The sequence below is a fragment of the Poecilia latipinna genome, unplaced genomic scaffold (assembly GCF_001443285.1).
Source record: "Poecilia latipinna isolate Pla-1442-1.1 unplaced genomic scaffold, P_latipinna-1.0 Scaffold409, whole genome shotgun sequence".
Taxonomy (NCBI): Eukaryota; Metazoa; Chordata; class Actinopteri; order Cyprinodontiformes; family Poeciliidae; genus Poecilia; species Poecilia latipinna.
In genome coordinates, this window is record NW_015113025.1 from 284,748 (window position 1) to 298,707 (window position 13,960).

Below are 13,960 nucleotides of genomic sequence, written 5' to 3' on the forward strand. Positions count from 1 at the left end.
GAAACAATTTTAGGATCTTCCAGCAAATGGTGTGTTAAAAAAAAAGCAACAAAAAAAAAACACACACAAAAAAACCCCAAAACAAAACAAAACACCTAATGTACAATATGTGTGACGAGATAGCTTTTCTGTGGGGATAAAAAACTGCAAAAACATATACTAAAAATGGATAAATTTATTGTCGGGGTTCTTTGACAAACCAGCAACATTAACACCAGTAATATTCCAGTCAAGTTCTTGCTGTCGGCTTTCTATGTCCATTAAATGGCCCATTAAATGCAATAAGATGAATGAGACTGTTCTCTTGGGTACATTTTGAGACAGATCTATAATTGCACGCAACTTTAAGCTCCTTCCTCCAGGATATTTTGGGTTTTGAGGACCAAGTGCGATTTGTGGGAATGGGACAAGGAATGCTTTAAAACTCTGTAGCAAGAAGTAAGGTCTTGTAAACAAAACACAAAGTTACTCGGTACATATATTACATTTTATGTCCCTTTCCCTGGCAGGCTGCTTTGAATGATACTGTGATTAAATATTATGTATAAAGTAATGCAATACCTAAAAAAATATAAATAAACACCAACTATTTTTTTTAGATTTTGCAGTAATCTTTCTTATAATGCAGACAGTGTTTTGGCTTTTCTTGTTCTGTACTTTGTAAAATAATGTTTGGAATTAGGTAGAAAACATGTTACTGTTGAAGATACTACGCCTCTCAATTAAAGAAAAACCCACGAGAGTTAGCATGAATTCTGAAGATTCAAAGCCACTTTGCACATTTTAACCTTTCTACATTTGTGACCTTGAATTAATGGTTTCTTACTCTCGATGTGACCTTTCAGTCTATATTGAGGCAGGTCTCCTTTTGTTGCAGATATAAACTCCTAGTGGAGCAGTTGGGGGGGGGGGGATTACTATAGTTAATACAGTGTCTGTAAATACAGTATATCATTTTAATCATATGATCTGAAATTTATAATTTACATAATTTTAAAAGAAGTAGGATAAGTCTGAATTACGTCTCCCTGTTTACAGTCTGAAACTTTCTTGGAGAGATTAACTAACAAACTCCAGCTGATTGATTCGCTTTCGTGAAGTGAATGTTCATAATGTTATGAATCCAACTCCTGACCTGTCTGCTGAAGTTCCAGATTGTTTCGAAAAGTAAATCTTGGATGCAACAAAGTAAAGCATTTCAGCTCGCAAAATGTCAATCCGATGGCTTGAGACACCGCAACAATTCCCAAATTGCATTGAAGCTGAGCTTTGAATGGGAGCAAAATGTGTAAATGTGCTGTGACAGTTTACAGTGCTGTCTGCTTAGCTCTGGCTGTGTGATTGACAGCGATACCTCTGGGGTAACAAAAAAAAAAAAAAAAGAAAAAACAACAGATACGTGTTGACACAAGGTGTCAGATGGAGCGTTGCTTCTAAAAGCATATACGCTTGCGGAGTGTGGTGATAGAGTTCTGGTGGCTGTGTGCCCTTTAGTACCAGCCTCAGCTGGATACGATTGGTGTTAGATAAGGAAACTAGCACACAATTAGATAATTGACAGACAGGCATCTAATTCTGATCTGGTATTGTGTGCATATATATTCATACTATTCATGAATCTGGTTTTTGAGGACAAATACACATTATTAGACATGGGACATGTATCTCATGCATTATGTTAGCAAGGATAAATATATAACTCAGGCCAAGATGAATAATTAAGATGCAACAGTAAAAGTTCTTCCAAAAATGGAGCTCAGTGACTTTTAGCTTCAGAGTTTCAGCATATTTAAAAATGGAAGCAGTCATTCCTTCTTAAACAGCCACACTGCTGTTTTTGTAAGCCTTTTATACTAAAAAAATACCCTCTTTATAGTCCTATGTTTCATTTTTTTTATGTAGAAAATACAAGGAAGCATAGTTTTAAGATTGCTCTGAACTTTAATCTGTGTATTAATATGAGGCTGTTCATTGAACCATCACCCTACTTTTTTCCTCATATGTTTAATTAGAATAGAGTGTAGCTTAACTTCAGATATGCTGTGAGCTGTAGATCATTGATTTTCATCAGAGTTGTTAACTCACCCTGTATTCTGCTGAACAAGCCCCTCCTCCCCTTCTGCTACCCCCCCGCCTATAGCTTGTGACCGCTGCTCTAGATTTACTCCTAATTTACTTAATTGAAGTTAGCCTGCGTAGCAAGCCCAAGGTGACACTGTGATATGTGCAAGCACAGAAATGTGTAAGTGTATATGTGAAGCTGATTTTAGAGTATTCACTGGGTGTTGATTGCACAGTGCTTAAAATGCCCCAAGTAGGCCCATTTCATTTTAATGCTTCATTACACAGAAACAAAAATACCATCACCATTAAGGTGCATTGGCTTTAATCATTCACCACAAACATCCTTAAAAAATAATTATAAATGTATTTTGTGTAAATTATGCAATATTTTCAACAGACAGGCAGACAGACCTGTCTGATTCTTCTCCACCCGGACATTTGGTTTGTTGGTCAGCAGCTGTCTGCCTGTCTGGAAGTCCCATAGGATCTTGGCTCTGATGATCTCAGGCCCTTTTATTTGTGTCCCTGCAGAATTTGAGGAAACATAACTTGTACTTAGCACAGATGTTACATAAAACTGTGTCACTCAGTGGATTTGACCCCAGTTAGCCTTTTTGTCCTCTGCTAACATTAGCAGATCACAATCGCACACACACGGGTGTGTGACTTCTCAGCTTCACTATTCCTGGTGTCTAAACTTATAGTAGCATGAATAAAATCGGTCTTTACAAACAAGCGGTGGGATTATTTTTATAAATCAAATCTGGGTCACCATTTTTCCATATGCAAAATCAGAGTTTACATATATGTTTAACTGACAAAGGCACCTTGGACTTGTGAAGCAGTGGTGTTGCACTGCTGCTGATTTTTTTTTTTCTCAGTATGTTCTTTTTATTTTTGAGTGAATGATAGTACCCTTCTCTTAAATCTTTCTACTGAAAACATTTATATAACTTAAAATTCTTCTCCTTGCTGAAGATGAGAGATGCTGTTCTTGGGGTTTTGTGGCCCCTGTCATTTGTTTCATTGTCATGCTTATTGTGATAAATTTTTGTTTCTTTTGTGCTTGGCCCATTCTATAAACAGTAATATTAAGCCTGATGGCCAAAGACTTTCTGGTGCTTAAAAAGTACAAATGTTTTGCACCAACATCTCAATAAAACTGTTTGCTCTCTATATTAAATACAGAGACAGAAACGATTGGCAAAACAATATTGTAACATCAGATACGGTGTATTTATTGGTTAAAGACTGTGGCCAGGATTCAGTGCAAACTTTGCATTGTGCATTTTCACTTTCATGGTAGAATTTTTCAACATACAAATATTCATCCATCCATCTATTGTCCATACCTTGCAGGGAACAGGGAAGAATGGGGCATACCCTATTGACATGCATGCACATACTCATACTTGTTTTGAGAGATCAATTGACCTAAGATACAGATATATATTATATCATGAATAGATCTTCTAAGGATAAAAGCATTCTAAAGGAAAATGTATTTCTCCCTCAAACATATTTAATATTATGGGATTTTTTTATATTTTTACATAGATTTTTACATAAAATTGTAATTTGCACTCTGGGACAAAAGCCACACTTTAAAAAATTAAAGCACCTATTTAATTTAATGGTACACTCAATTTAAAACTCTAATATTGTCCAGGTAATTAAGCAAACCTTATTTGCCTAAATTTGCTACATGATACGAAGCAGGTGTAATATCCTTAAAAAATAATAAGCATGTAACAGGATATGGATGGCTTATTTTTGGTGGGGAATGACTGCTTTTGTAGCTGTAAGACAATGTCTAAAACATGTCTAAAAATAGGCCAGTCAAAAACGATTAGTTAAAAATTGTGTATTTCCTAATCTTCACTGCATTCACACTTTGTGAAACCATCTAGCTATCTGGATAATCTGCTTCAATACTTCCTTTTATCTGCTGCTTAAATTGCTCTGGTGGCTTGTTGGCTAACCGAGTGACCCTCAGCTGCACGCTGCTCTGAAACATGTCCCAAATGCGAATGCCTTTGCCAGAGCTGCAGGCTATAATTTTGTAGAGCTTGTATGAAGCGCAACAATAAAGCAAAGCCAATTTCAAAGATCTGTTTGTTTAAATTTTACAATATGATTTTTTTTTTTTCACCACACATTTGGGAGACAGCTTAACAGTATAATTCACATGCTGTAATAGAAAGCTTGATCTTTTTTTTAAGTTGCTTTTTATCATTTTCAGGGCTGATTACAACCACTTCGAGGAAACTGGACCGAGAACATCAGGCAGAGCACTTTTTAGAGGTACAGTAAGAACCCAACAGTATCCATAGCTTATTGTATTATTATTTATCCTGCCCTGCCACCTGCCACAGCCTGCTATTAACAAAGACAGGATGGAGGACAACTTTGGCAGGTCCTAAAGGCTCCATAAAATGTGATGAATGACTGTGGTTTTGGACCCTAGGTTTTAGATTTTTTAAATGTAATCACTCACCATTGGTTATCTTCTCCACTCCAGGATGGAAGCAGAGAGGAGAGCAAGTCGTTCCGTCCAGCATTTTGATAAGTGCAGACACTGGGCATACAGATAGCTCTGTGATTACCATTTCTGTTGCAGCTGCTGCTCTGCATGCAGATGAACCTGATAATCAGAGATTCTTGACATTAGAGACATGAGCAAACTTGTTTTTCATCCGACTTTTCTTATAAGTCATCAAATGTTAATGAATCTACAAGCACTTTGCCCTTGTTGGAAATGGAATAAAATAACCTGCAGCTGACCCACAGTTCTGCTGCTTGGTGGCATTGTTATGTGTTCTGTGTGGTTTGCCACCTGAATTGTTTAGACACTTCTTTCTTTGATTGCCTTGTGTACTAATTTGGAGTCTAGTTTATGACGGTGCACTACAAGGTGGAAGCAGCAAAAGCATTTTAAAACAAGCTTTATTTAGATGACACATATCATCATTTTAGATTTTCCAATTCCTACTGCAGCTTTTACTAATATTGTTACCCTGAAAAGCTTTCTTTGTGTATTAACAAACTATGAAGTCATTGTAATTCATTTTTGAATTCCATAGTCAGTACATATTACATGTATTACACAATAATAGATGAGTAATTAAGCTGCCAAAACATTAGTCTCGCCACACAATAAGTTATTTGGCCCTAAAAAGTCACTTTAAGATGATGCTACTCATATGGTGGTTGGAACGGCAGTTGAAGCATTCAGATGACATTTTTAGTCAACCATTTTCTCCTTTTTCTGACTCAGACAAAGAAAAAATATGAAATGCAGTTACAGCCAACTATCGTGGGTAAACATGCAGGGGGAATATCAGGAGAGACTGGTTATAAATGTTTTAATAACTTAATCTGATGACATTTTTACTCATATGGTGGTTGGAACGGCAGTTGAAGCATTCAGATGACATTTTTAGTCAAAGAGTTTCTCCTTTTTCTGACTCAGACAAAGAAAAATATGAATTGGAGTTACAGCTAACTATCGTGGGTAAACATGCAGGGGGAATATCAGAAGAGACTGGTTATAAATGTTTTAATTTAATCTGGAGACACCATCTGATGTTTTGTACTGATAGAAGATATATTAAAAGGAACAAAAAAAAATCCATACATATTCTTTTACTCAGTAAACCTCCTGCACATAAACAAAACCACTGTTAACTTTTTGTTCAACTAACTTTAAGAGCCAATGAATAAACTATGTTTGCCCTGAAATTCACCCAAAACTCCAACTGTTTTGTCACACAAAGGCAAAACATGTTTCCAGCAGGAAGACTACTTCCACAGATCTTACATTTCCATCTTAGATTATCTCTGTGGCAAGAGTATTCTTTTTTTTTTTCTATGTATGGAGACAATGTTTCTATTCAGCAAGGTGTTTTTTGTCAAGAAAGCAAGAAAAACATCAGCACTGTGTTAACAGAATCAGTAACAGGCTTCCAGATGAAAGGTTAATCAATGCTATCATACATAGTGCATGCCTGATTTTGAAAGCCATGGCATAAAGCGCTACATTGTAAAAGTGTATTTCAGAAGATGTTCAGTGCTGATGGACGTAATTTATTTTTAAGATTTTTAAGATTTTTAGTGTTTATCTATATTGAAATATGAACTTATCAGACTACAGTGACATGCAATGAAGGCATTTAATTGAGTTTGTACATTTGACCTCCAATTTCAGCAGAAGTGCTGGTCCATCTGTGCTATCCACAGTTTTACACTCCAACTCATGCTGCCTGCCTGTAATTAATAGTCTTGTGAGCAGTCAGGCTGGCAACAATGATTTTCACTCTTATCTGATCCAATTGATCAGCGATCAGACCTCTGGCTCTGCTTCAGGCAGATCAATAATACAAAGAGATTTCCCGGGATCTCGGCCCCACGTGGCCCTGCACTCACACAGCACAAGCAATATTTAAGATGTCAATAAATGGACGCACTTGCAAAGAAAATCCCTCACAAATGACAAAGCATGTTGTCATTATATCATATCTCTCTCTTTGCATGTGTGCTGTCAATGTAGGTCACCGTAATCGACGGCCCGGTGACGACCCGCCAGTCCACCGTTTGGGTCATAGTCCACATCGAGGATGAAAACGACAACTCGCCCACCTTCCCCGAGGTCACTTACCGCATCAGCTTGCCTGAACGGGACCGAAACAAACGGGGTGAACCTGTTTATCGGGTCTTTGCCTATGACCGTGACTTGGGCGCAAACGGCAACATCACATACAGCATTATTGATGGGAATGAGGATGAAAAGTTCAGTATTGACCCAAGGACCGGTATGGTGTCCTCAAAGAAGATGGTCACAGCAGGCAGCTATGACATCCTCACTGTGAGTGCTTCATAATAACCATAAAACACAGCAGTTAGCAGCGTAGCTGACAAAACTGTAAATCATACGCATAAATATCAGGCCACAAAGATCCTTGGTTGAGATAAAGTTGGAAGCTATTTTAAGCACAAAGTTGCTCCCGTTCCTTGATTTACATTTTTTTTTTTAATTCATTTTTCTTTCTTGAACAACCTGGCAAAGTTAGCAGAAGAAAATGCATTTTCCATTTTTAAACTGGCACACGTCCAGGTATTTTGAATTTTCCACAACCAATAAACTCAGCAGTAGCACCATAAGATATACAACACAAGTTCCGTCTTCACATCTTTTTTTGCTTTCCACAAAATTGTGCTCTTGTTTTGGTCCCTTTTCAAACTTTCCTCCTCTCAAACACAAGGTCAAATTACAGCGGCTGTGCCAGTTGTCTGGGAACGCCTAATTTTTTGTACAACTGATTAACTGATTAACTACACACAGCCCCACTGTGCCATGTATTGTTGCACTCTCCTTTTGTTTCGCTGGATGAGAGCTCATGTCTCAGTTGATGAGGTAGCCTTTTACATTAACATGGACAGCAACACCCAGGTTTTCTCTCCTTGAAAACTCAGCGAGCATCCCGTAAAATTTATAAGCATGTGGGCATATAGGCTCTTCCATTAGATCAAATGATTTATTTTTTTTTAGCTATCTTACCATATGTTGTGAAATGTGAGGTGAGCTATTTAAAGACTTGCTGGCCCATTAATCACTTTAAGCTGTAGTTTATAGTTTATTTATTTAGCCTGATTACATGCATATAGTACTAACCCTAGATTTTGAAGTTATAAGGCTATTTATGAAATTGTGTGCGCTTGTCTCTCTTTTTCGTATCTTTTCTTTTCTTAGATAAAAGCTGAGGACAGTGGTATTCCATTGTTGTGGTCTACTGTCAAACTCCATGTTGAATGGATTCGCAAACCTGTCCCTTCGCCTATGCCCCTGCTCTTCACCCAGAAGTCCTATAATTTCTCAATTGCAGAGACATCTGCAGTTGCTCAGCCGGTGGGAGTGGTGGCTATCAGCCAGTCAACGACACCTGTCTGGTTTAGTATTGTTGGTAAGTATATTAACATGAGTTGCGAAAAAATATCATGATACAAGATTAGGAAAAGGTCAAATAGTGATGTGTTATTCTTCAGAGTGAAGTTCTGTCGTCATACTTAGTCGAGGTGCTGCACAGAACATATTTTTGTCATTTTATTTAAAGCATACATAAATCCACGTACAGAAGCAAGACTATGTTAATTTTCTTTGAATGGTGTCATTATATTGCAGGCAATTTCCAAAGCTCTCATACTGTATGCTTATACCAATTTTAGTTGAGTCCAGTTTTTTTCAGTTAAAAAAACTAAACATAATCAAGACCACATTTTCATTGAATCTAAAAACAAAGCAGGTGTCACATGGAGCCAGAATTTAACATTGTAATTGTCGGTGTCCACATGTAAATGAAGAACTAATATGTTGTTGATGCACTATGCCGCTTAAGTTCAAGTAATTAGATTGGTTAGTTTTTTTTTAAATCATATTTTGCCCCTGTTTCTGAGACTTTTCTTTTTTTTTTTTTTTTTTAGAGATAATTGTTTGACAATTGTCTCTCTTAACACAGAGAAATGTGCATAATATTTTCGTTTTTCTCACACTACTAGCAGAATTGCTTTGCAAGTCAGCATTTTTTTACTTTTAACATCATAATCTGAATTATTTTTCTTCTAAATGCATTTGCATCGCCATCTCTACTAACAGTTATTTTCAAGACAATTGTAGGATCTTAACTTTGCAACACTGCATGCAGATGATTCAGGGCTTTCAAAACAAAAGTAAAGTTGGACTTCATAAATGTTGATCGTTTTGTGTTTGTATTTCCCTTCTGTTTAGGCGGCCGGCTTGCCAGAGAAATGTTCTACATTCCACAGAATGAATGTGGACGAAACTGCTCTCTTGACACAGGTCTGGTCCAAATTAATTTTGCTCCGCATCTCTTGCCTAAATGCCTCAGGTGTTGAGGAGTTCAAAGATTCAGGAAGTGTAGCACACAACACGAGAACTTTGTTTAGCTGAAGGCAGTGTTGATTGATCTAAGTTTGAGAAAGGATTCTCATTCTCGAACTGCACCAGTTTGTTTTCTCTGACCAGGCAGGGGAGATTTATTTCATTAGTTCAGCTGAAATGCTCCTGCTTCACTGAATAAATCTGGCTGTGTTGTGATACAGTGTGCTCCTAACTCCAATGCTTCCCACCTCATGACAATTCTCCAGATCAAAGTGTATTTTTACAAAGTACTTACAAGCACACCGCATGATGTTTTATCAACTTTAATATAAATCACAGGTATCCATGGTTACCTTTTTAGTGGATAATGACAAATATATAAAATATTAGCATACATTATGAACCAACAGAAAGTATCTCTGTAGATTTACTGACATCAACATTACAAATGGGAGGCATGGCCTGTTTGCATTTTATTCAGCTTTATTTGATCCATTTTTGGTGAATTCATAGACTATATGCAGCAGTGATCTCTCAGCTCATGATGGTCAGGTGGTCATTAAATATTGAAAAAAAAATCATATGTATGCACAGTGAGTAGACACTCACTATACACCCTTCATTTAAGAACATTATGTCTCACAAGAGATGCTTGACTAGTTTAGATAAAGTTTTGTTAGATATGGATGACTATGTGTGTAGCTATTTTCTTGAAGCCTTTTCTGAATTATGAAAAACAACACATAACTGGGTTACATAAATGGCCTATTCTCTTATTGTTTTTTTTTTTGTTTTTTTTCTATTTTGAAGAGTTACTATGAGAAATTGGCCCTTGTGATATGTTTATAGCCCATAGAAGTCATGGATTACTAATTAAAAGTTCATAGTCACTACATTTGTCTTTGTTTTAAATCAATGTACTCAGATGGATGGTTGGACTTTTCTTGGAGTGAGAAACGGCTGTTGAAATAAAAAAAAAAAAAAACTCAACATCATGGCTTTTTACACATTCTTACCAGAAAGGCCAAAAAATGTGGAGTTTGTGTTAGTCATTTTGACCCTTTTCATTCTGTTCTGACAGCGATCGGTGCCATTGAGGAGTTCATGGTTTGTAACAAAAGTGTGAAACACAAATTAATCGAAACAAAACGTCTGTGCTTATCAAAGTTCCAGCTCAGACATTGTGACACGGTATGTTTGTATAGATAATTTCCAAAAACCGGGAGGCAGAATTAGACTCGGAAGAAACCTGTTGGGGATTACAAGCTTTTGTTTTTCAAAGTGCTGTGAAATTGATCCCCTGTCATGTAAGATTGACCAACCCACCTCCCAGGAAAAATAAATAAATAACGTGTGAATCTTAGTGGTTTGCTCCCACTCAACACGCATCAGAGCTTCAGTGAAAAATGTCCAATCAGTATTCATATGCTGAGGGGAGCTCAAGCTCCAAGATGTCTCAAGAGAGAAGCAAGGATGAGATGAAGGATGGCACTGAATACCTAACACGTATCAGTCCTGTGACTCACTTTAATCAAACATTAAGCCTCTAAACTGTACACTCACCGCCTGTGGAAAAGACCCGGCCGTGGGTTTCTGATCTTTGTGATGGGTTGTGTTTTGGAGTGATAAGACACATGTTTGTATGGCTGTTAACAGCTCTCAAGCTGCCAAGTGGGTTCAGCACTACATCACATTGCATTTCGGTTCATTTTATTTCACAGACCCTCCAGCAACAGATGAAGGCATCTGGCCAAGACAATTACACAGTAATACCTTAGAGCACCTTAGTTTAGCACTCAAACAGAATGCAAAAAATGACTCATGCCCTGTATGTGTGTATCTGTTTATGTAATATTAGGGAGCTTTGACATGCAGTTTGACCTTCAAGTTGGAGTGGGGACCCTTGTCGTGGCCAAGCCGTTGGATGCAGAAATTCAGTCAGTGTACAACATGACAGTGCAGGTGACAGATGGGACCAACTTTGCTACAACACAGGTATGCTTTGCACTAAGTTGCACTTCCTGGAGAACCACATCAAACGCACTAAATGTTTTTAAAGTGTTCAAAGTGTTTTTACCCCTTTCCGTCAAGTTTTTTGTTTTATAGGTGCTTTTAGAGAAAATGTTTCTTGTTATCAAATAAGCTTTTTTTTTTTTTTTTTTTTTTTTTTTTTTACAGATTTTTACTTCACAACCACAAATTTCAATGTATTTTTCTTTAATTTTGTATGATAGATCACTACCAAGTAATTGTGAAGGTAAACAAATGCACATCATTTTCTCTGTTTTTAGAAAAAAAAAAACTTTTGCATGTACTTGAGTTCAGCTGCTCTGTGTCAATGCTTTGTAGATTATTTGTAGAATTATTTTGTTTTTGCAACATAGATCTTGCTCAGACAGATTTTGTTTGGACAATTGTAGATGCTTTGATCAAAATGATTACATTTTAACTCTTGCTGTATATTTATTGCTGTTGTAGTTAATCTAAACTGCAAGTCTTTTTCAGTCCCCAGTTTTTTTTCCATTATTCAGCTCCATCCACCTTACCACCAACTGTGACCATAATTCCCTGTCCCTAGAAAACCACCTCCACAACATGAGGCTGTCACCACCATGTTTTACCGAGAACATTATGTATTAATGGTGATGTTCAGTGCACTGTGCTTTGCATGTAGGCCAAAAGGTTACATTTTTGTTTCATCAGAAAAGAGCAGGATTCTCCTCATGCTTGATGTGTCCTTTAAATCTTTTGTTGCAAACTGCAAACAGGAATCCTCATTGCTTTCTTTTAACAATCAAAAATTCTTGATATTCTTGTATAGAGGCCAGATTTCTGAAATAGACGACTAATAGTTGTCCTGTTGAAAGATTCTCTCCCCTAACTTGTAGATCTCTGCAGCTATTTCATGGTTACCATAGGTTCCTTGACTGCTTCTCTGATTAATTATATCCTTAGCTGGCCTGTCAGATTGGGTGGATGGCCATGTGTTGGTATGTTTGCAGCTGGGCCAGCTGCTTTGGGGAACAGTTAGAATGATGGATGCAACTGTGCTCCAATACATGTTCAACACTTGGGATATTTTTTATTTTTTTTTTAATTCTCCAGAACTTTATCCCTGATCTGTCTGATGTCTTCCGTAGCATTAAGTATTTGTTACTATTTTCTCTAACAAACCTCTGAGGCCTTCACAGAACAGCTGTATTAATATAGAGATAAGTCAGATGACACCTGAAGGCATTTGGTTGGATATTTAGGGGTTTTCAAGAGAAGAGGACTGAATATCAACGCATGTCAAGTTTTTAGATTTTAATATAAAGGTTTTCAAATTACTCCACAATTATACCCTATTTTGTGTTGATCTTTTATAGAATCCCAGTCAAATACATAAATCATTGTGATTGTCTTGTGGCTAAATGTAGAAAGGTTCAAGGGATATGTATACTGTTGCAAGTCATTCCATGTTTCTTTGTATTATCCACTGCCAGTGCTCTTGTTTTCGTGACTGGCCTACTGGGTCTTTGTTGTAATGGAAATAACTGATAGCACCTTGGTGGATCCTGGGTCACATTACATTATATTTAAGAAATAGTGTACCCAATCCTATACCCCAAAAATGCAGCACAGATTCTTTCCTTGCAAATAGATCTTATTTCAATAGGTTCTCCTGTCTGTAAATGGGAAGGTAATATGGGGAAAACAAATTCTTATTCAAAAACCCATCAGCAGAATAAATTCAAAAACTCAAACACACATTCCCAATTTCCACTCAGCTTGCTGACTTTGGCAGTTCCCTTTCTCTGCCTCTTTGTTACTCAGGTGTTCATACGAGTACAGGACAGCAACGACAACCCTCCAGTCTTTTCACAGGCGGCATATTATGTCAGTGTTTCTGAGGATGCACCATCTGACTTTGAGCTACTTCGACTCAGAGCGTCAGACATGGACGAGCGGGCCCGTTTGAGCTTTTCCATCTATGGGAGTGTTGACCCCGCGAGTATGAGACTGTTCAGGGTCAATCCTGGCACAGGGGTAGTTTACACTGCGGACAGACTGGACTATGAGGCCAGAACTCAGCACATCCTCACTATTATGGTAAGGATAATAGTGAGGTATTCATCCAGTATTCATCAGCTGGATGAATACTTCACACTTTGGAGAGTACCCTTTTGCTGTTACGACATGCTTGTCAGAGTTCCTGAGGAATCTTATTGACCCCTTTTATGCACAGAAAACTCTTGTCTATAAAAATCGTCATATTTGCATTCTGCAACCATTGTTTCTAAATTTTACAAGACATTTTCAATGTGCTTGAAGTCAAATAACTATTACATTCATTTACTCCAGGGTCCCTGAAACCAAGCTGACAGCGTTATATTTCATTCTGTGATTTCCTTATCCTTGACTGAATCCAACTTACTTTCCTAAAGGTTTCCAGTGTCAGAAAAAGCTAATCTGTCCCAGAGCCTTACTGAACCACTGTCATGCCTTACTGTAGGCTTGATGTTCCTTTCAAAATCTGCTTCCTTCTTCCCAATACCTAGACCTGCAAGCTTTTAATTTCATTGCTTTACAAAACAGTATCAAAATCTCTAATTGTAAGCCAGTTGAAGCTTACAATTTGCTTGTGGTTTTGGGTTTTGTTTTATATTTTGGAGTTCAGGCATTGAATCCTTTAACTGTGCCTTCTTGTGGAACTATGCTTCCAGGAGCCACAGTCCTGTGAGAAATCCAAATCTTGGGATTTCATTGGACCAGATAAATATCAGAGTCCACCAAAGCCATTTGTTATTTGCATCTGAGAATTACAAATGTTTTAAGGATTCAGGGGATCAGATAATTTTGAGACTGCATCAGTCAATAACAGTAGGACTTAGTGTTGACCTGGGATATATTCTTTGTAGCTCTTTGTTGTGTAACTGCAAACATCTAAACAATTTTGAAATTTTGCCAGTAAACCTAAATTTCAGTAGGAACCAGGTCGACTGGCTTCTGCAGTCGATC

At 37.3% G+C, this 13,960-nt stretch overlaps 1 protein-coding gene across 4 annotated transcripts in view; it reads left to right on the forward strand.

Moving 5' to 3' along the window:
- fat3b (FAT atypical cadherin 3b) overlaps window positions 1-13,960 on the forward strand; it is an 86,557-nt gene that overhangs the window by 17,969 nt on the left and 54,628 nt on the right. For all 4 annotated transcript variants that reach the window (XM_015037542.1, XM_015037543.1, XM_015037544.1 and 1 more), the window contains 6 exons: window positions 4,307-4,368; window positions 6,614-6,928; window positions 7,814-8,024; window positions 8,846-8,917; window positions 10,818-10,954; window positions 12,776-13,051. In XM_015037542.1, coding sequence (XP_014893028.1) covers window positions 4,307-4,368; window positions 6,614-6,928; window positions 7,814-8,024; window positions 8,846-8,917; window positions 10,818-10,954; window positions 12,776-13,051 — 1,073 coding nt within the window. The remainder of the gene's footprint in view (window positions 1-4,306; window positions 4,369-6,613; window positions 6,929-7,813; window positions 8,025-8,845; window positions 8,918-10,817; window positions 10,955-12,775; window positions 13,052-13,960) is intronic.